We start from the raw sequence: 23533 nt of genomic DNA on the forward strand, positions 1-23533 counted from the left end.
TTGCGCTGATTGGATAAAAAAATGAGGCCTGATAAAACAAATTTCTTGTAAATGATCTCTTAAAAATAGCAGTGTTTGCCTTTATACCAGATTTATGTTAATGTATACATTTCACCCATCCAGACCGATTATGAAGACAATCTTTGAAACGTTAAAGGTCCCATGTGTAGATTTTTAGCGACATCTAGCTGTGAGAATGTGAAATGCATAGCTCACCTCTACGTTTCGAAACGCATATTGAAGCTACGGTAGCTGCCACAGTACATACACTTCATCGTCTGAGACAGTGTTGTGACAAAACGCGCTCCATAAAATGGTTTGTCTATTTAGGGCTACTGTAGAAACATGACTGTGAATTCCATGTAAAGGGACCCGTGGTGTATGTAGATAAAAAAATGGCTCATTTAAAGGTAATTAAAACAATAGTTAATTTTGTAAGGTCTTTATACAACAATGACAATATAGTTATGTATATTATATTGCATTTCTGTCAAGAGATCCTTCTTAAAGTTACACAGTGCACCTTTAAAGGAAACAGCCAACAATAGGTTTAAAAAAATGCAAAAATATTCTTTTATTGAGGTAAATTTCTCTATGAATTGAGGTATCAGTTTGCATAGTTGTACGTGTATACGTGCTTGAAAGTGGAGGAAAATGGATTGGAACAACAAGACAAACGAACATAAATTTAAACTTTGTAAGATGCAAGTAGGTGTGTGTGTGTCACAGAAATGCCTCAAACAAAAATAGCACATACGCACTAAAATGGGGAAAGTATACAACGTACACTTTATGTCTTCTGCTGGTGAAAACACATTTGACATTTTCCTGTAAAATAGAAAAAGCTTGTACCCTAATACCAGGTATAAAACTACATTTGAATAAGTTGACAGAAAAAATCCTGCATTTTTAAAAATCGTATTTAAAATTGGGTTGACATTTCAGGGCACTTAAAAAAAGACACATAAAGATCTGACAATCGAAATGTAGTTACCGTGATATGAAGATAGCTTCCCTATTTATCTGTTTCTGACTCAATTGATCATACTGATATTTCAAGGCTCTGTACACATATAAAACTCTCAAGTTTGGTTCACGGACAACATTTAGTATTTACACACACACACACACAGAGACACACACACACACACACACACACACACACACACACAGAGGAGAGATGCAATAATGCTTGTGGCTTGGACCGATATTACTTTCTTCATACATACACAGACAAAAAAAAAAAAAAACGCTGCCTACCCAAATCTGTCAGTTGTATAACTTTAAGGCATGAGTGTTTGTATGACAAAAGCACACTTTACCAACGCTGTACACTAGAATGAAAAGGAGACATGTGCTAACCATCTCAAAATCTATATCAACAGAATGTACAAAACAAATACAGTTTCTGGGGCTGACGGGCTGCTCAGCAGGGGTCAGAGGTCACTGGCTTTGTTTTTGTCCTGAGAGTTTCGCTGTGTATAGAAGAGAATGTAGGCCTGGGCCTTACACACTTCCTCCACGGCACACACGCTCAGTTTAGAGTCATTACAGTGGACCCAAAACCCTGAGGAGAAAGAGGATAAGATGCATTTAATTAGTGTGAAGTTCATGATTTCAGTAAGAGAAACTCAAGTAAAAGTCTCATAACCTAATCATGAGCATCCATGTTTGATTTCAGTCAATTTATGGATTCAATTTAAAACCTGCAAATAACCTATTGACAGCATACAGTAATTTGAATTATAGATGAACAGCGTTTTACCTCCTTCTGTATTATAACAAAAGGCAGTGTAATGGCCAGAGCCAAATCCCTTCCCATGATGCATCACCACAGCAGAGAGCTGGTAGAGAAAGTGTTGAGTGTGGGGCGAATTGCTGGAGTCCTTGCAACAGTACGGTTCCATGTTTAGCTCCTGCTCGAACTGAACGTGAACGCCGATCTTCTCCCTGTGGTTTCGCCCAGACCACCTAAACACACGCAAAAATGTTTTATTAAACTTATAGTTTAGTCAAAAACTGACATGTACATTGAAGATGTAAATCATGGGTAATTTTCAGTACCTGAAGCGTTTGAGGTGCAGTCTGAGAACCTGAGGCAGTTTGTGGACCATGAGCTGTTTCTGTGCTTCAGTTAAGACAACCTGCTTTGAACAAAATCGCCGCCGCTTGCCTTAAAGAAACAATGAGAAAGATTTCATTTTTAAAGGATGCGTTTAATTCGAGTTGTTTTGTCTTTTAAATGATTACTCCACTTTATAAAAAATCATGATAATTTACTCCCGTCATCCAAGATGTTTATGTCTTTCCTTCTTCAGTTGAAAAGAAATTAAAGGGACACTCTGTCTTAGGGGCTGTTTACACTTGGTATTAAGATGTGTTTTCATCGATCGGATCACAAGTGGACGAGAGAGACACATTACGTTTACACCTGGTATTTAAATCCGTCTCTTTTGTCCACTTTCGACCGCTTCTGTCCTGAATACTGTGAGGGGACGGTCCGTGAGACGGTGGGCGAGTCTCTCTGCTGTCATTCAAATGCGAGCGGGAGTAATTATGAGTTTATATGGACGCAAACTAATATTATATCGGAGTCCACTGCTTGTTTAGCAAGTATACATACTGCACAGTGTTTTGTACGTTTATATGTTGGAGCTTTCTCTGAATTTTCAGCCCAATTGATGAAATAGGATCGCGCAACTTTCACGCTTTCAAAACGAAACTACGGAGAACACCCGCAGTAGTTTTATCAATGAAAGGCTAAAAATAGCGCTGTTCACCGTATATTCACGCCAGAAGAAAAAAAGACGTAAAACTTGTGTTTAATACCTCAGATTAGATAAATGGGCGGAGAGAAGACGGTCGCGTGTGGCTGTTCGAACACATTCAACCACATTTGCGTTCCGCAACTCCAAAGTGATCCGATCGAAAGTGGTTTCGACTACCTCTGGATGTGGTTGAAAGTGGTCGAAAGTGGACGCGTTCAAAACGTTTTGAACACCGTTTACACCTGTCATTAACGTCGTCCACTTGTGATCCGATCGACGAAAACGCATGTTAATGCCAAGTGTAAACAGCCTCTTAGTACACGATGTAACTACAGAAGAGTCAGGTTTTAACTACAAAAATTTTGTAAACTTTTTTAAGCGCAATGCTAAATGCCAGGTTCAATGGATTATGCTAAGCTATGCTTAAAGTGGTGCCGCTAGATTGCTAGGATCAGCTGAATGGATTCCAAAACGATAAAAATCAAATGTTTAACTCTAGGGAAACTGGAAAATGAGCATATTTTCAAAAAAGTGGAATGTCCCTTTAATGTTTTCTCCACATATCAGACCTCAACGGTTTGCAGTTTTAATGCGGCTTTAAAGGGCTCTTAATGATTCCAACCTAGGCATAAGGGTCTTTTCTAGCAAAACGATCATCATTTTCGAATAAAAAGCACTTATTTTAGTTTTAAAGACAACAACTCGTCTTGCACTCACCGTGTGATGCGCCAGCATGACCTTTCGACACGATTACATAATACATAAGGTCACGCTGGCGCATCACATGGCTACAACATGAGAAGTTAACGAAAATGATGATCGTTTTGCAAGATAAGACGTTTGTGATGCCCCAGCGTGACCTTACGTATTATGTAATCACGTCGAAAGGTCAAGCATGACGTATGCAGTATTTACAAGTGTGGAGAAAGAGTGACGTTATGACGTTGTTGTATGTGGAATGATACTAATATATGTCTTTGTGTCGCTAGTGTGCGTTTCACATATGTAACGTAAATACTAGGGCTGGGCAAAAAAATCGATTTTCCAATTAATCGTTTTTTTAAAACGTGGTCTAATAAAAATCGATTCTCAAAGAGCAGAATCGATTTTTTTTCTTTCATATTTATTTCCACAAACATTGAACGTAAGATTAACTTTAATCTAATTACTAGTGTTCTTCAACGTTAGTGTTGTGGCTTTTAATTTTTTATTAATTACCCACTTGTAAACTGCTGTTCACTGTTCTTTTTTATTAATAAAAGTATTTGTATTAAGTCTATATTCATTGAGTTGAATCGAGAATCGAGTATAAAAACCTACCCGAGAACCAGAATCGAAAATTAAATCGAGAATCGGAATCGAATCGATTTGATAGCTTGTGAATCGAAATCGAATCGATCTGGAACATCTGAATCGATACCCAGCCCTAGTAAATACATAATATGTAAGGTCGCGCTGCACGTCAAAAACGGCGAGACGAGAAGTTGTGGGTTAAAAGTACTTTTTTTGGCAAAAATGACGATCGTTTCGTAGTAAGACCCTTATGCCATGCTTGGGAATGTTTACAACCCTTTAAAGCTGCGTTGAAACTGTGTTGAGGTCCACTGAAGTCCAGTGCTTTCCTAAAAAATCTTAATTTCTTCTCGACTGAACAAAGAAAGACATCAACATCTTTAACTCTTTCACCGCCAGCGTTTTTAAAAAAAGTTGCCAGCCAGCGCCAGCGTTTTTCATGATTTTCACCAAAGTTTAATGCCTTCCAGAAAATGTTCTTCTTTAAATATATAAACTTACAATATACCAAATGAAAGAACAGACCCTCTGCTTTCAAACAAAAAAAAACCGTTTCATCCTACCTTTAGTGGTTCTTTTGCAATCAGCTTTTGAATATGGGTAGGTTTTTGCAAAAACACCATATTTTGAGCAAAAAGCAGAAATAATTCCATTTTTATGACGGACTTTTCATAGAGATCCGATTCAGAGCGATCTTTAAAACAGACACGGACATGCAGCAGCTTGGCATAGGGCAATACTTCCGGTTTTAAAAAGTTGCGGAAGGGCGCCACCTGGTGGATAATAGCGGTATTGCGGAAAGACGGAATATCTCGTCATTGGCGGGGAAGCGTTTTCTCTTAATTGACGAGAAATCTCGTCAATGGCGGGGAAAGAGTTAATGACATGACAGGGGTGAGTAAATTATCGAGATTATTGTGTGTTTGTGGGGTATCCAACTCACTGTTGCAGTGGTCACAGGCATATATTTCTCCCTCCAAAGCCTCTGTCTCTGTAAACTTAGCAAGCATCTCCGTCAACCCACATGGAACCAGTGCGGCATCCTTACTGTTGCTGTGGTAACGCTCTGGAAACTCCAGAGAAAGATCCCAGAATGGCTCTATTGTGTTTGAGCGATAATCACATGCTAAACATCTCACCTACAGGACAAGAAAGGATTTTCATCAAGAATGTTTCCAATATCAAGCTTAAAGATTTAGTTTAATGGCTCAGGCATTCTCAAATTACACTATTGAGTACAGAGGTTTGTTACAACCATACTAACAATAATGTTCACTTTATAATGTATCGGACAAACATTTACAAACAAATACCCTAAGTGTGTTGTGTGCCTGTTATTGGCTGACTTGATCATGTGCATGCATTCGTCACCTGACTGAGCAGCTGGCCGTGAAAGATGGTGTTGACCACGCTGAGCACCTGTTTAATAAGCTGTCTCTGATTGGCCGGCACGGTGGCAGGCGTTAGTGTTCTGGTCCGTTCCAGCTCATGCTGGACTTTATCTAAAAGTTCACAAAGAAATTCCTGTGCATCCTGCTGCGCGTAACCTCGAAACGCCGGGATCAGCTGCCACACGGAGTGCAGCATTGCGAACGGAGACACCAGGGCCCACTTCCCTGACCACATCACTTGAAACAGCGTGTGTAACTCGTGACAAAGCGAGATGTGTTTGGAGCTCGGCTCCTTGGGTTGGATGAGCTCCATGTTGCGCGATCGTGAGGCCCCGCCGCTGAGTCCTGACCCCTGGCTGGTGCCTTTCGGCTGGGTCACGCGCTGAGAGGAGAGTCCTAACTTGCGGCTCACGGCAGAGGCTAGCAGTTCAAGTGCCTGGTTCAGGTCCAGTCTCAAAAAGCACTCCCGAAATACATGTAAGTGACTCAGAACCTGCAGTATAGAGTTCATGTAGCACGTATTGCCGAGGTTGCGCAAACCCGTCACTCCTGGTGTGACGGTGGGGCGCCGTTTGATTGGAGAATCACCGGTTTTAGATGGTGGTGGCCGCCTAGGTCTTTTGGCTTTTGCTGATGTACGCTGAGGCTTTCTATCTTTAGCAGATCGTGAAGTACCGACGGAGATTCGAGCAGGAGCAGATCTTCGGCTCTTGGATTTGGTGTTTATCGTCGATGCTGGTGTGGACACCACAGAAGTAGCCTTAAGGCTCTGCCGCCGAATTCGATGGCTTTTCCTGGGAGGCGCGCTTTCAAGCTCCTCTCGGAGTTGACGTTTGAGTTTCCGCCTTCTCTCACGCGCCTCCCTCTTCCTCTCCTCCTCTTCCTCCTGTTGCCTTTCCTCTTCCAAACGCTTCTTCCCTCGTTCAGTTTGCACAAACCACAAGCGGAACACGCGACCAATGAGTGCGCGTCGGCGATGCCAAAGTGCTGTGAACATGCGGTCCTCATCACGCAGCTGAAGCTCTTGCGTGCTGTGCGACAGCTGGTCTCCCGTGGCGGACGATGAGCGTAGAGTACGGCCACTGCGTGTGGTTACTTCATAGCACTGGCTTTTAATGGCACTAAGCGTGCTACGCAGCAACTTTAAGTCACCCGTTGCATTATCGTTCAGCACGTAGTCGTCGCACAAGTAGCAGTACACATACAATTCATTTACCTCCAGAGCCAGAGGGTGGTGCTGCTCCTGTATAAATAAAATGTAAAAAAAAAAAATATTACCAAATATTTAGATATGGAACAATAGTCGGTTTGACTCATTTGTTGTATGACGTCAAACGATCTTATCTGCCTTTGGTCAAACTTACGGCATCTGTTTGGCCAACGTTGCTATGCTTTAAAAGCATAAAAGTGTTTTTATTGGACACCAAATAATAAAATCATTCAAATCGGTCATAAAAACAATATACATATGTTAACCCAGTCTGTATAACCCAGCAAAAGCCTTTATTTGTGATATACTGTTCTGTTTTCTATACAAAGTCATATCCTAATCAATGTAAAGATCATTCTATGAAAATATATAACCTTTAATATTTATTATTTTAATATTCCTTAATATTTAAGAAAAAAGTAATAAAATTACCGTAACTAATTACCTAGTAACTAGTTACATCCAACACTGATCACATATCATTTCAACCATGCTATTAAAAAAACAAACCTTAAAGTGCTGTAGTGCGTGCTCCTCTATGAACCGTCCACACGCTACATGTGAACAGCTGAGACAAGCCCACACAGACTCTGTGGTGTTGCAATCCACACAGTGCCATTTCTGCGGGTTTAGGATGGAGTGGTCCTGCGCGAGCCTTAAGCGACCCACATGCTTACACCTGTCCATCACAGTGAGACACTGCCCTCCTCACATCACCATGGTGACGGCCGAAAGCAATGAAACCAGGTCCTGCCAAGGCATGGTTAATCTGTAATACAAAGGTTCAGAAGAGTATTAATGGTATACTTAATCTACTTAAGGTTATTTTATTGCACTGTAATTGACTGTTTACATGTATTGTATTAAATACCAATTCTGTATCAAATGACCTGATAAAAGATCTTACAATCTATTACTATTGCAGAAAAACACTGCAGGCACGATACCTTAAAAATATCATGGTAGTACCAAAGTACATGAACACTAAAAACATTGTATTACCATGTTCAAATACCACAGTTTTTACAGCTCATTAAAAACACACCGCAGTATTTATCATGGTATCCCATGATAACATCTCTTAAACATGTTAGCACTGCTCTTTAAAAAAACACCAATGCCTGAAATTAAACTAACACATTTTAAAAGGTCAAACTCTAAACTATACTCATGCCATTGTAAACATCAGCAATTTACTTGTATAGCATGTAAACAACCCGGCTTAAGCAAGTGCGTGCCCCTTATTTAGCACCAGAGACGCCTGGTTATCTGTGTCAAGACCAAAATAACATCTCTGTTGCTTTGGGGCCCACGTGTGTTTAACAAAAACAAACCAATCGCCCTTGAAATTAATCAAGTTTGTTGGCATTACTAACATAAAAAAAAAAGATCTAACTTGATCTAACTTGTTACATAGCAACTATGCTAGTGCCTTTGTGGAAACAACTAACGTTAGTGCTCACCCGCACCACTTTGGTTTTTCTCTAAATCAGATCGCAAGTTAGGATGAAACGAGGGAAGATAACGTGGTAATTTCATTTTAACTACGTATTAAAAAATGACTTTGAAGGTATTACGGCGCGTTATTTATGAATGCTAGCGGTTAACTGCTTGTCCTGTCCGTGCCTAACCAGTATCAAAGAGCTAACCTGGTTAGCAGCAGCTTGGCCCATCTACGATCAACTAGTTTGGTGTCTTTAATCAGCCTGATACAGGGAAAACTTAACAAGCACACGGGGTGCTAGAGTGCTAATGCTAAAATCTCACAGCAGCAAAGTGAGTACAACGTGTTTGGCAACTAAAATTTACTGGTCATGTTTTATTCCCACCGCTAATGTGAACCCGGTATAACCAGAGATGTTTCACAACTACGATTTTTTTACTAACCTGTTTTTCCGTCAAGCGCTGGTTACTTGTAGGGCACAACAGCGAGCGCCATCTTGTCTGTACACTTGTCGCGTGGAGTGTCCCTCTGTGACGTCACGCCGGAGTGGACACACGAGGTGCCGTGGAGTACAGACCCTTCTTCACCGGCTAAACTCGCAACGTCCAATAAAGGAAATTAGTAGAAGTCTAAACTGGTGCTATCTAGTTAAGGCACTTTTGTGTTTATGACTGCTGTTTACGTGTCACCCGGAGACACCGCAACAGTTGCACAACCTCACGCTGTCATACATTACTCACATCCTTATATCCGGGGGAATGTAGTCTGATCACATCTGTTAAAATGTATATAAATATTATCTGGCATAGCAAAAATAAATTACTGAGAGGTAATACTGATTACTTCAAAATTATATGTATTGTATATGCATATATAAGTAATTTTATTAATACTTTTTATAGTTGAAACGAGGGATTCGTATTTTAGAAATATATCCCGTGTAAGATATCCAAAACATATTTAATTTTGATAAACACAGAAAGAAATGCAATTAAATACTTAATATACATTATAATATTAATATTTGTTATTTCGTAACTGCGTTAGATTATTTCAAATATCAATCTCGCTCATCTCAGGCCAGAGATCATAATCAGCAGCATATCTTTTTTTTTTTTTTTTTTTTTTTTTTTTTTTATTGAGAAACAACAAGTACAAAGTACAAAAGTCACAGTATAAACATTATACACATTGTATAAATATAAATTTTGTATAAACTGTGACATAAACATTTATACAAAAAGCATATAACAGTTTTATATTTTAATGAAAGAAACAAGGAGAAACAAAAAGATAATCAGCAGCATATCAGTCGCTAACGTTAGTAGCCATGTGATGTCATTTCCGGTGGTGTGATGGCGGTGGATTTGACTCCGCGATTCAGAAGACTGAACAGTCAAACATGTTTCAAAGACAACAAACAACTGTCAGGTACACGCTTACGTTTTATTTCATTGATGTACCTGTTTTTTATAATTAGGTTGTTAAGTTGGCTGTATATTTCCACTAGGTTGATAACAATAACCGAATGAATCTCAAGTTCATTTATATCATCGATCGATTCAGCCAATGCTTATGTAACGCTAATGTTTTGAATGTGTTTGCCTCAAAACTTTAGATAATACGGATTAACGTTACCATGTTATATCATTTTAAGTATTTATAAATGTTAATTCTACTTAAAAACATACGTAAAACATATTTTAAAGGCACAATAAGAATATAAAAGAGCAGTTAAAATATCCTTTACAAAAGAGGGGGTTGTGGTAGGATCACGGTAACGTTACAGTATGCTACTTTGAACATGCATATTTTGTTGTCTATACCTGTGTGTTGTTACCAGATTCATATGGCGTTTAAGTGCTGCTTTAAACATTTAAGCAGGGGTTCTCAGACTTTTTGCGGCCAGAGACCCCTTTACAAAATTTCAGAGGACCCCTTAAAAGTCTACCACATGCTTACCTTAAATTTACCTAAAATATTTTTATACTTGTTTCAAATTGGGTTTTAGATGTAAATATCCCCTTCTTAATAATACAACACAATTATATAATTTATAAAAAATTATTTTCCGGACCCCCAGTCTAAGGATTAAGGACCCCTAGGGGTCCTCGGACCCCACACTGAGAACCACTGCTTTAAAGAATATCATGATGCATGTCTACATGATATTATCATTGTACAGGTCTAAAACCCAGGCAATTCCGTGGTACTGTATTAAAAGTTTACTGAATTGTAATTTTTGAATTCAATGCATAAATAATCTTGTTTACAAATACCACAGGTGTCTCTGGGCCTTTCAAGGCCACTCAACTGTGGCAGAACATCATTGAGGCCTTGCAATCGCAGGTGGAGCTCAGACCCCGCAGACAGCACCTGCGCATCCATCACAACTGCTTCACTGGTTCTGATGCTGTAGACGTGGTTCTGAGCCACCTCATGCAGAACATTTACTTCTGTTCCAGTGAGGTGTCCCGTCTCAAAGCTGCCAAACTCTGCCAGGCATTGATGGAGTCTAGAGTGTTTGAACCCATTGGTATGAAGCTCTTCAGGAAAGAGAAGGAAATGACCTTTGAGGATTCCAGCTGCAGCCTCTATCGCTTCTTAAATAGTTGCGATCCATATAAGAAGAGATACAATGAAAATCATACTCCTGATAAACTGACTGGAAGGATCACCACTTCGAAGTAATCCTATTTTGTGTCATTCTGGAAAGGGGAAAAACCATGTGAAGGTTTACTTGCAGAGGTAATGTTGTATAATGTTTGTCTTTTTAGGTTTGGAGAAAGGCAGACCATTTCCAACCCCTTTGTTCTTGGATCATCAGACAGAAGGGTGGAGAGACTACTGAAAAATATAAACCTACACCCATCTGTGCCTTCTGATCTAAATCGGGCTGCATTTTCCAATGGTTTCCTGTCAAAAAAAGGTGAAAGCATGAATCATATTGACACTCACTTATCATTGTATGTGCTTTCTTCCTTCTTCAATCCAATCTTTCTGTGGGTTTGCGCTAGAAGTCAGGACAGATGGAGAAACATTGTGCTCGTGAGCGTGAACACATGATCGTCTACAACACAAAAGCAATACGCTCAAATGCATTTTCGACTACCTCTGAATGTGGTCGAAATTGGACGAGATCAAAGCATTTTTCACCTGTATTTAGCGTTGTCCACTTGTGCTTTCTTCCTTCTTCAATCCAATCTTTCATCAGATTTGTCTAGTTGATGCCAAGTTTAAAAAAAAAATCTGGCTGTGTGAATCAAAGGCAAAAAGGGACAAACCCTACGGCTAGTTTAAATTAACCAAGAAAATGTATATAAAGAGTTTGGTTCTAAAACGCAATAAATCCATTTGACTAATTTGGGTAAAAATGTTTTTTCTATACCAAGAAAATGACAAGATGAAAACCACTATTTTCCGTTACAAACTTTCACATAGCATCTTAAGGTTATAAAAATTCAAATACATAATTTAGATTTTTTTAAATATTTATTATAAAAACATATATATATTTTTCTGCAAAATGCAATAAGTCCATGACAAGTTTTTTTTTTCAAACTGCTATCTATTGAATCAATATAGAAATGTGCATTCATCTTTGCCATGTTATATTCATTTAGTTGACTAGTGGTATACACTAATAAAAATTAAAAAACATCAATGGCATTAATCGAAAAGCTTACTTTGTCATATTAAAAACACTGCCATTGCAGTAGTCATCCTTGGGATGTCTAACAGCCAGCATTTTTCCTTCACATGTAAATTATTCAATCTTGATGGCTTACGTTTCTTTCCTGCCTCAGAAAACCACCACAGGGTTATCAATGCCATCAAAAGTATTTTGTTTTTGTTTGTTTGTTGATCACGGATTACAAAGTAGATGAGGGAAAACTAGGATTACGTGCATTCAAAGCACTGCTATTAATGTTTACAATGCGTAGAATGGTGCGCTGTGATTTGTTAAGAAGTAGGACTGCCGTTTATCGTGTTTTGGGAAAAAAGGGAGAAAAGATGACAGAATAACATGGTGGATATCGGATTTTGCGTAAAATGAAGAATTTACTTTTTTTAATACTGACCTGATACAATACTGATTTTGGCAGTAACTAATTTTTTTTTTTAAATGCCGTTTATCGCGCTTTGGAATAATTCTTCATATATTTGACCCATGACATGACTTGAAACAACACAGCATTGGGAGATTTATAATCCAACGGTTGGATTATTGTCCCTTTTTGACCCAACCATGGGTTAAAAATAAATAACCTAGGATTTTTTAGAGTGTATTCTTGTAATAAATGTATATTTTGTGCTTGTCCAAAAAGTATCGACTTACAAAAAGTGTACATTTTTAGTTTTCTTAATATTCCTCTTCTTATATTTTACTCAGTGGTACGAGAGGTTTGGAAACAACAAGCGTTACTGCAGCTGCTGAAGGTGGTTGAGATCCCGATGCTGGACTGTATTCTGACCTCACCTGCCAAACCTGAGCCTCTGCGGTCATCACTGCGTAACCATGGTGACCTGGTTATCTCCAACACTTGTGTGGATCGTGAAGTGTCGAAGAGCCTCAACCTGCTGGAGTCAGTGTGCCAACATTACTGCCTCATTTAGATTGCCACGTTTAGGCCCTGTGTATAACTCGTATTAAGATGTTTTTAAGTTTTGGTTGATTGGATCACAAGTGGATGAAAGAGACACATTTCCATTCACACTTGAGGTTTTAATCTAGCTCATTTGTCCACTTTTGACCTCTTCTGTCCTTATTACTTTGAGGGGATGGTCTATGGTCGAGCTGGAGGAATGGGTTTAAATGAAAGCATACTAATATTATGTCAGAGTACTGCTGCTTGTGTTGTTTTTAAACACGCTGCACAACATTTTGTACATGTATATGTAAGAGCTTTCTCGGATATTTCAGAGCAATTCAATTGATGAAATAATCCCATACAAATTTCACTTGCAAAATGAAAGAGGTAGAGAACAGCCGCTTTAGTTTTATTAATGCCAGCCGAATTAAAGGCCTCACTGAACACTGTGGGTTTGCGCTAGAAGTCAGGACAGATAGAGAAACATTGTGCTTGTGAGCGTGAACACATGATCGTCTACAACACAAAAGCAATAAGCTCAAATGCATTTTTGACTACCTCTGAATGTGGTCGAAAGACGCCGAGATCAAATGATTTTACACCTGTATTTAGCTTTGTCCACTTGTGATCCAAGCAATAAGGTACAAAAAGCCAAAACAATGTTTATATTAAGCATCCAGGACTGCAACTAGCCCTTTTGTAATTGTGCATAATGCCATTATCCATCTTCTGTGTGCTTTTTTTTTTATAAAGGATGGACTCTTGGCTGATTGCGGCAGTGGATTGTCTAGAGCTGTTCCCAGATCAGTTTATAGTGGCCGTGAGTGAGCAGCTCATACAGCAGAATGCAGCAGTGGAGGAGGAAAAGTTTGCGGCACACAAGAAACTGCTGTTTGACACCATCGCCAAGTATTACAATAGCCCAGAAAGACAACCGCTACTGTCTGGACGCTACACTGACATCCAGGCTGGAATCCTGCATCTCTTGGGTAAATCTATGGCTGCGATACAAGAATTAATAAGTGTACAGTTCATTTCATTTTAGAGGATGTTTGTTGACTGTTGAATGGTGTCTGAATGTTTTCATTGGAAGAGTCTGTTTTGTGTGTCTTTTGTAAGGTTGTGGAAGAAGTCAAGATTCCCTAAAAGCATCTCAACTGTTTCTGCACTTGGTGGAGCCCACAAGCAAGGATGAATTACGCAGGCTTTTGGGTTTTATGGCAGCTGCAGCAGATAATAAAGGTTTTAAACTGCATAAGCAGGTATATACATACACATGTGTATTTATAAAGAGCAATCTCTTAGATTATAAGAAATTACGTGGTATATAAAAAGGAATTTAATAAGTAATAAATATTAAGGTTTCTTTCATTTGTGCTGAAACAGACTGAGAACCGGGCTTTGGTAAGCAGGACGTTTGTGAAGGCTGTGATCCAGAATAAAAATATAACGCGTATCCAATGTGAGCAGCTCTTGCTATTCTTCATGGATAATTACACGCAACTCTTCAAGGTACTGCAATCGCTTACTTGTGCCTCAAGACAAGTTATAGTGTTATATAACAAAATGTGTTGAATGCATGGTTTCTAGACACCATCATCATTGATCACGGCTGTGAGGAACACTCTACACACTTTGCAACAGGGGAGGGATCTGGATAATGCAGCATGTAAGTTCACTTCCTAATGATCTTTTTCCAAAATCCGTCAAAGTCCCTTTAGGGCAGTGGTTCTAAATTTTTTTTACATTTAATTGTTTAATTTAAAAACATGATGAAAATATGTTATGTAGAATTTTGTGTCTGTGTTTGCCAATCATATCAGTGTTCAGTCACAAGTGTTAGTGACGCATGCCACTATTCACTGACACATGCCAATGAAAAACTGATGTGCTACTGGATGTGCCACTAAGCATAGTGACATGTGGCATTGGCTTTTGTGCGTCAGATTCCATGTTACTTTACATTAAAACTGCTCTTGCATCAAGCCAAAGTAATTTTAAGGAAGTCGCATCACTCCGCCGCCATATTTGCAATGCCTCCCGGTCTTCCTAAGAACAAGACCGATTGATCCTGCGCATGCGCAAAGTCCCTCTCCCAGAGGATTCCGATTGACGATTGGTTCTTTTTACTTGGAGGCGGGACTAGAGCAGCCATTCTGACCATTGCGAACTCCCACATTCATATAAATACCTTATTAATATTAAATATCTTTGATCAAGCTCAACTTAACTTTCTTGATCTTGCAGTGTTTACATTTTGCCAGCTGGTGTCACTTCAGCAGTATGAGGACAACAGAGATAATGCCACTCATGCCAGTTTAAAGCAGTTAATGCACCATATCGCTCAAAGCGATAGCCTATCCGTCAAACAGAAGAGACGCCTCGCCAAGCAGTTTCAAAAGCATCACCCAGGAATCTTTCTTCAGCACTTCTTCTCTACATTTTAGAAAGTAGAAAACGCTGGATAAAATATGGTTAAAATATATTTTTGACTCTAGCTAATTTTTATTCAGTTTTAGGATGATGGGAATTTTACCTGGATCCCACATAATGTAGCAATCCAAAGATTAGTTATAATTTTTTAACAATAGACTACTGTGTTTGTAGGATAGATTCAGTTGCAGTGCATCTGTGCAGTGCATTGAACAAAGATCACATTTCACACTATAATTGTACAGTTTGTAGGTAATTTAAAGGTGAGGTGAGTGAATATGCTGTTTTATTAGTTAATCTATAACAAATATGATATGCTCAGGACACAAAAGGTTAGAGTTTTACTCTAGAGTTGCACTTGAAATGTAATGGAAATGAGTATTGTATTAACATACACATTTAAAGTATAGATTCAATTTAAGTTCCTTGGAACTATGATCACTTATGTTTTTTTATAATTCAATGACGATTTAATGAATAATGACCTATAAGGGATTTATAGTAAGATGGGGCAAAATAGACAGTGTCTGTGTTTAAAGGATGATTTTTCATAAAAACTAAGGGAAGTTTTAAATGCTCAACTAATTGTAGCTGCTAAAATAATGATGATGTACAAAATGCACTGGATTTGCTATGGCGATGCATATCATTATTTATTTAGTGATTGAATATAAAAATGATTGGACTTGTTTTACTGGTACTTTGGACTAATTATGTATGCTAATGCAGTAATTGCTTTAGGCTTGTAAGATAATTTCCTAAATAAGATAGCACCTCCCCAAAGGACACTGTATGGGGGCAAAGTGAGTGCGCGAGAAAAGCCTCTCTCCACGATTCACAGTGGACTTCCCACTGAGACACATTTGGGTTTCAAAGACACACCTTTAGGGTGTCATACATTTGTATTCTTTTCTCTAAAAGCAAACTGTATATGAAATGCTACATGCACAAAGAATCTAAAATCTGTATCTTATTTGTTTTCTATTGGAATGTCTCATTGCAAGTGGTTACAGGTCTCACTCATATAACAACAGAATTCAATGTTAAAGTATATGTGAAACTTCATTCAGTGTTGATAGACACCTCCCTTTCTAAGCATAAACCAATCACCCACTGTATACAGATTAAGGACAGCCCTTAGTTTTACCAACAACCAATCAGCACCAAATTCCTATATGCTTTGTTCTCTGGTTATTTAAGGAGATGTGTAGAAGATTTAGGCGGGACTTTCAATATCGAGAAATGCACCCCCATGATGCTGTCCTTGCACAGCATCATGTATTGTTATTTTACTTTGAGGAATCTGTAACCAGATCTTCATCTCATTACCAGGTATGCAATGGGTTTTCGTTTGATTTTCGTATTCGAATTGGAATGTAAATTGGCTTCTGAATTATGTTTTACCTACCTGGTTAATAAATTGTGTTTGGATTATTCTGTGTTGCTACGAAAGTTATTGACATGATTAGTAAATTACGATGTATCCTTGTTACCGCAATGTCTGAAAATCAGGCTAGTATTACGGACCAAAATCCCAGACTAGATGGCATAGTAGTACATCAGCGGAGGATTTTGGAGATCCGACTAGCACTTGGCGTTAGTTTAAGTTAAATTAGATGCGTGGAGGCTAATTTCCTGTTTAGAGTAACAAGTAAATGTTGTCTGACCACTCTAAATCAGATGAGCCTCAGCCTCTGGTTATTTCAATATTAATCTATCTAAGTTGCATATTAAATTATGACACGATTATACAAAGCTATCATTGGAGAAGACGGTCAGTTTGTTTTATGATAGTGGTCGTGAGCCTCTGGTTAGAAATAAATATTGTAATAATTAAGTTGCACCTCTATGGGGACTAAATAAAGTATGTTCAGAGATGAGCACGCGTAAAAGGCGGCCTTCTGAACATATGGTCAAACCTCTAGCAGCGACCAAGCCTGATTCGGTTGTGATCGTGGGCCCGCATGATTATTAAATATTAATAAACGGCCGATGCGTGAGTCCAAAGCGACATGAGTAGCCGAATGAACGGATGCAATAACAAGTAGGGCTAAACAAGAATAACCAAACATCCACCCAAATTCTGTAACTGTTAAAAGTAATTCTCAATCCGATTTATATTAACATTATCTTGGAGTCAGATAATAATACAAAATTGCATAATGCCAAAACGTCATCTGCAAGCGCCGGAAAAGACAGAACGCGCTATAATCCTCGTTTGGATTCCGCCGTTGGGCCAAACGGATGGATGGGGTCAGATTTGGACCCTTACAAAGTGGTGATTCCCGGGACGTGATATTCAACCAGTGGAAATCTTATCAAAATGTACAAAGTACGACTGATTCGATCCCTGGAGAATAAGAGTCTTTTCATGGAGCTAAAGGTTTGAACTTCTTCTATTTCTTCAGCTGATGTGGTAAGTCAATCTTTTCTTTGCCTTTTAAAAATGTTTAAGGGAATGTTTTAAACATCCCACATTTCTGAAATAGGTTGTAAATATACCTAATGTTAGACTGGAAATCAAATCCAGTGGGGCTTAAAAATGAAATGAAACCACATTATTAGGAAAATGCTGTGCAATGCTAAATGAAGAATGAATTGCTTTGCTCTGTTAAGATCTTTTGTTTGTGTGCCTACGGAAAACAAAAGATCATCTTACATTGGAGTTAAATCATCCAAAATGTATTCTGATTCTCAAACAAGGAAAACACGTAGAATCTAAATTTAAATCACCAAATCCTACACACAATTGTTTCTGTTGTGACAGCAAATGCACAACATGGAAAAACAGCTAAAAAACATTAACAATTGAAAAATGATGTTGGATGATTTAAACTACAATGCAATGAATGTGTTTGCATGTGAAGGGAGGACTTGGACAATTGATATGTGAAAAGCACACAGATAGTAAGATTTTTAAATGCTGCAAACATCAGTGTACAATCTATATTTGATGAGTAAAGGTAATATTGTAATGAAGCTGGAAAATGAAGGAAATGTATGAATGATTGAAGGCAGCGTTGTTGGATTTAAAAATCCCCAACGCATAGAGAAATGTAACTGAATGCTGGACATTAAGCAAGTAGGGAGCAAGTAGGGAAATGATTTTAAATGAGTTGTTGTGAGTGAGCCTTCTAAAAGATCACTCTGGACTGAATGAGAATAGAATGGAATCAGTAAGTCATATTACAATTACAAACTTCTAATTCAATGTAGTATTCCTCCATTGATGAGATACAATTAAGCAAAACCTAAAATTGTTGCAGGAAAATACAATGTTGTTCTAGGCCAACACAAATGGTCTTATCTCTCACTGTGAGACACCCAACTGAGATGAAAGGGCTTACCCCCCACTCAGATAACGGGCCATTGTTCCCAAGAGAGCACATTGGTTTTAAGAGAGACATTTGTCTGTAACCATATTTTGGTACTTGATAAACACCAGGACTGTTAAAAGTTCTTGGCTTAGTCTTTCCCTATGAGACAGTTTTGTACAGCTTTATAGAGATGTGAAAGGCCACACAATTTTTTGTCTCGAAACTGTTGTAGGAATACATTAACATGAACCAATGAACATCTGTGCCTCACACCGGTCTGTCCAGGGCTGACACCTTTTCACATTCAAATACATTGATAAAGGAACATCTTGCAAACTAAAAACATCAATCTGGTAATCCTTAAGAGATCAGTAATGAATGTATTTTAATTAATACTATTTTTAATATAATGTAATCTACATTGTGCTCAAGTTGCAATATACATTATATTATAATGGCCAAACAGGCCTCAGATGGTAAATATTGTGGTGTATTACATGTATGTATACTATATGAAATAACTTACACAGGCCAAACTCACAGAATTGGTTCACTACACAGTGTGTCAAGGAGCGGAGCACGCTGTCACGTGTTGCCATGTTTTAACACTGAAAAATTACATGACACTCGTGATGATAGTGAACCAAATCTCCTTCATTGGAAATCCCTAACCCATTTTTTAATCCAATACAGAGGTCTATTTTAATCATTTGGTAACTAAACCTATGATAAATGCTGAACACATCAAGCAAAAGAGTCTTTTGGTTCAGAGATCTGAAGCAGTCAAAGGTGTGATGAGCTGATGAATTGCCCACAGGTCTGACTGAACTGAGCAACTTAAAATGAAGCCACTTGAGCTTATGGAAAAGTTCTCCAGCAGAAATGGAGTTTGAATGCTCACAGCAGACAGCAAGGGTTTAGATGCTTTCACAGCTTAAAGTAATATGCTGTCGGACTACACTGCAATAGCAGTAGTCAATAAAAAAAACAACTCTGACCAAAGGATGTAAAGCTAATTTAATCTCTGAAAATAAATTTGCAAAATAATATGACAATGGTACATCTATTCCCTAATGACTGATCACCAAAAGGAGAAATTGTACCGCATGTCTTAATGCAAATTGCATAAAGGGTTAAAAACTAAATTGCTTCTCTGTTTGTCTTTTTATCAGGTTGAAAGCTGTAAATCCTGGCCAGAGATGTCTGGCCACATCAAAGACAGCGAACCCTGCAGAAAAAACAATCTAGAAAACTGAGGATGGGTGCGAAGACATTCAAAGGCCATTTTACACCTCACTACACTATACCATCATGAATAGACATGGCCTCAAAATTTGCAACCCTAATTGTTAGAGATAAAATCCACCCATCTTTCAGACAAACACTGACTGTACAGCACACACATTGACTAAAACAATCTCGTAACACATCTGGTATAGACGTAAAGACTATCCAGACATAAACACTACACACCACACAACATATTCCAAACTTAACACTACATTTAAAATCAACATTCTCCTGTTGACACAAACAGGGACATCTAATCCAACACAAATTCTAAGTGATATCATTCACACCCATATTAGCAAAACTACAACATTCATAAGAAACTTACATGGCAAAGTCACACTTTGATGATTATGTTTCTAATTGCAATAACAAACTTACTGTCTTAATCTCAAATCAATAATCTGACTGTTGTTGTCATAAGTGAGGACCAGTTGGCGCCCTGATCCTCAACTTATCACTAAACAACAGCACAAACAATTTTCAAGAATCAATCAAACCATTTACATCTCAACTCCTAATATCAAATGTGACTTAGCCGACATATCAGATACACACCTATATAAGTATTCACATATCTCTACACTCATACACCTACTTATACACGCAAACACATTGAAATCTGAGATTCTAAATCTTCAAATGTATGGACTATACACACACATTCACATACAGATACATATACACATAGGCACATACCTGCACACATAGAAATCTAACATGAGATTCTGAATCTTCAATTGTGCTCATGGACTCAACATGTTCTGAACATATACTAAGTTAATCTTAGGCCTACAAGGTGCTTATATTAGAAAATTCAGAGTTCCCTCAACATTCATTATAGATGTGTGCATGGTATGATTACAACATTATGTGCTTATTATTATTATTATTATTATTATTATTATTATTATATATGGTCTACCATGCCCATACCTAAATCTATTGTAGCAATATTTTACTATCACATTTATTGATACACCATATGAGATGCATTACCAAATTTTACTTTAACATGTTCCGTTATTTTTTTTTTACATGACCCAATATATGCATACCTGAATGTTATTTAACACTTTCTGGTTTTTATTTTTTTTTATTTTCACATGACCCAATATGCATACCTGAAGAAGGTTATTTTTACATTTTCTGGGTTTTATTTTCATACAATCTATAATGTGCATACCTGAAGAAGGTTATTTTTAAATTTTCTGGGTTTATTTTCATACAATCTATAATATGCATACCTGAAGATCATTTTAACCATTCCTGGGTTTTATTTTCATACAATCTGTAACATGCATATCTCAAGGTTATTTTAACATTTAATTTTCTGGGTTTTATTTATTAATATGCATACCTCAATGTTATGCCTTGTTATTTTAACCTGATCTTTTGCATCTTCTTCTTCAATATCCAGAGACCAAGTACATTTAAATTTAACTAAACTCCAAATACAACAGTGGGAAAGAACATTGGTAATTTTATAGATCAGATATATTTGACCTGGTGAGACCGTACCACTTGCACTTTCCACATCAAGGTATCATGTGCTATGTTTTTTATTTATTTTATTTATGGTTTACCCTATGAATCTCTTGATAATGTTGCTGAGTCTATCAGTATTGATCAATGTTCAATCAATGAATGGTCCTTAAGATGTGCAGGTGTTTCACACAGTGATGTATTGTCAATGACATGATCCCCACCTGACGATGTCTGAAATCAGAGGAGATCAACGTTCAGAGGTGACAACTTTCTTCAAAGGGACAGAACGTCTAAAAACAGGTGGTTTTTTCGCAAAAGAATGGGACATTCATTGAACAAAGCACGCAGGCCTTGGTTGACACACTGAACTTGAACACTACGAACACTACAGAGATTGGACACCACCAAGAGCTAACATCTTACTGTATGTTGATCTCATCGGGACTGTTATGTTCTCCGATATGATCAAGCGGCGGAGCTGTAAGATAATTTCCTAAATAAGATAGCACCTCCCCAAAGGACACTGTATGGGGGCAAAGTGAGTGCGCGAGAAAAGCCTCTCTCCACGATTCACAGTGGACTTCCCACTGAGACACATTTGGGTTTCAAAGACACACCTTTAGGGTGTCATACATTTGTATTCTTTTCTCTAAAAGCAAACTGTATATGAAATGCTACATGCACAAAGAATCTAAAATCTGTATCTTATTTGTTTTCTATTGGAATGTCTCATTGCAAGTGGTTACAGGTCTCACTCATATAACAACAGAATTCAATGTTAAAGTATATGTGAAACTTCATTCAGTGTTGATAGACACCTCCCTTTCTAAGCATAAACCAATCACCCACTGTATACAGATTAAGGACAGCCCTTAGTTTTACCAACAACCAATCAGCACCAAATTCCTATATGCTTTGTTCTCTGGTTATTTAAGGAGATGTGTAGAAGATTTAGGCGGGACTTTCAATATCGAGAAATGCACCCCCATGATGCTGTCCTTGCACAGCATCATGTATTGTTATTTTACTTTGAGGAATCTGTAACCAGATCTTCATCTCATTACCAGGTATGCAATGGGTTTTCGTTTGATTTTCGTATTCGAATTGGAATGTAAATTGGCTTCTGAATTATGTTTTACCTACCTGGTTAATAAATTGTGTTTGGATTATTCTGTGTTGCTACGAAAGTTATTGACATGATTAGTAAATTACGATGTATCCTTGTTACCGCAATGTCTGAAAATCAGGCTAGTATTACGGACCAAAATCCCAGACTAGATGGCATAGTAGTACATCAGCGGAGGATTTTGGAGATCCGACTAGCACTTGGCGTTAGTTTAAGTTAAATTAGATGCGTGGAGGCTAATTTCCTGTTTAGAGTAACAAGTAAATGTTGTCTGACCACTCTAAATCAGATGAGCCTCAGCCTCTGGTTATTTCAATATTAATCTATCTAAGTTGCATATTAAATTATGACACGATTATACAAAGCTATCATTGGAGAAGACGGTCAGTTTGTTTTATGATAGTGGTCGTGAGCCTCTGGTTAGAAATAAATATTGTAATAATTAAGTTGCACCTCTATGGGGACTAAATAAAGTATGTTCAGAGATGAGCACGCGTAAAAGGCGGCCTTCTGAACATATGGTCAAACCTCTAGCAGCGACCAAGCCTGATTCGGTTGTGATCGTGGGCCCGCATGATTATTAAATATTAATAAACGGCCGATGCGTGAGTCCAAAGCGACATGAGTAGCCGAATGAACGGATGCAATAACAAGTAGGGCTAAACAAGAATAACCAAACATCCACCCAAATTCTGTAACTGTTAAAAGTAATTCTCAATCCGATTTATATTAACATTATCTTGGAGTCAGATAATAATACAAAATTGCATAATGCCAAAACGTCATCTGCAAGCGCCGGAAAAGACAGAACGCGCTATAATCCTCGTTTGGATTCCGCCGTTGGGCCAAACGGATGGATGGGGTCAGATTTGGACCCTTACAGGCTGACTTGGATTTAGATGCACTTTAATTTTGTAATATTTAAAACTCATTAAAATTTCAGCATGACTTCAAAGGTCAAATTGTGTTTTGTTACTTTGTGCGTTTCTAATATTTTAATTTAATGCCCCCCCCCCAACCCATTGTGACCACAAAATAAATGCATAAAGCATTAATAAATTCATTTTCACATTCTGTGTGGTTTTTTTCTGGAATTTTAATTCACACAGAAATATTTTTCTATTGTGGTGGATGACCATCTTATTCTCTAACCGTGTATCCATGTTTTTACAAAGGGTTAC

At 37.9% G+C, this 23533-nt stretch overlaps 2 protein-coding genes across 2 annotated transcripts; one reads left to right on the plus strand and one right to left on the minus strand.

The window, feature by feature from the left end:
• Window positions 1-1098: 1098 nt before the first annotated feature.
• Window positions 1099-8825, minus strand: usp44 (ubiquitin specific peptidase 44). The gene is made up of 7 exons (XM_065274702.2): window positions 8550-8825; window positions 7173-7431; window positions 5433-6695; window positions 5005-5200; window positions 2065-2173; window positions 1766-1971; window positions 1099-1567 (listed from the first exon to the last, which is right to left on the minus strand). The coding sequence occupies exons 2-7, from the start codon at window positions 7347-7349 to the stop codon at window positions 1437-1439; spliced, it is 2082 nt and encodes a 693-aa protein (XP_065130774.1). The 5' UTR covers window positions 7350-7431; window positions 8550-8825; the 3' UTR covers window positions 1099-1436.
• A 619-nt stretch (window positions 8826-9444) lies between these two features.
• Window positions 9445-23226, plus strand: depdc4 (DEP domain containing 4). The gene is made up of 10 exons (XM_073813654.1): window positions 9445-9537; window positions 10391-10793; window positions 10884-11035; window positions 12500-12692; window positions 13452-13687; window positions 13818-13960; window positions 14085-14210; window positions 14289-14367; window positions 14946-17547; window positions 19621-23226. The coding sequence occupies exons 1-9, from the start codon at window positions 9462-9464 to the stop codon at window positions 15143-15145; spliced, it is 1608 nt and encodes a 535-aa protein (XP_073669755.1). The 5' UTR covers window positions 9445-9461; the 3' UTR covers window positions 15146-17547; window positions 19621-23226.
• The last annotated feature ends 307 nt before the right edge of the window (window positions 23227-23533 follow it).

This window comes from Paramisgurnus dabryanus, chromosome 1 (genome assembly GCF_030506205.2).
Source record: "Paramisgurnus dabryanus chromosome 1, PD_genome_1.1, whole genome shotgun sequence".
Taxonomy (NCBI): domain Eukaryota; kingdom Metazoa; phylum Chordata; class Actinopteri; order Cypriniformes; family Cobitidae; genus Paramisgurnus; species Paramisgurnus dabryanus.

What these genes read in the sequence shown, in the direction of transcription:
- usp44 (XM_065274702.2), bottom strand. Translation starts at nt 7,349, where the DNA reads ATGGACAGGTGTAAGCATGTGGGTCGCTTAAGGCTCGCGCAGGACCAC. An exon ending in ACGCACTACAGCACTTTAAG is followed by an intron (nt 6,696 to 7,172) that starts GTTTGTTTTTTT and finishes TTATTTATACAG; the next exon opens with GAGCAGCACCACCCTCTGGC. An exon ending in TTGTTATAATACAGAAGGAG is followed by an intron (nt 1,568 to 1,765) that starts GTAAAACGCTGT and finishes CTTTCTCCTCAG; the next exon opens with GGTTTTGGGTCCACTGTAAT.
- depdc4 (XM_073813654.1), top strand. Translation starts at nt 9,462, where the DNA reads ATGGCGGTGGATTTGACTCCGCGATTCAGAAGACTGAACAGTCAAACA. An exon ending in TGGAATCCTGCATCTCTTGG is followed by an intron (nt 13,688 to 13,817) that starts GTAAATCTATGG and finishes GTCTTTTGTAAG; the next exon opens with GTTGTGGAAGAAGTCAAGAT. An exon ending in GTTTTAAACTGCATAAGCAG is followed by an intron (nt 13,961 to 14,084) that starts GTATATACATAC and finishes GTGCTGAAACAG; the next exon opens with ACTGAGAACCGGGCTTTGGT.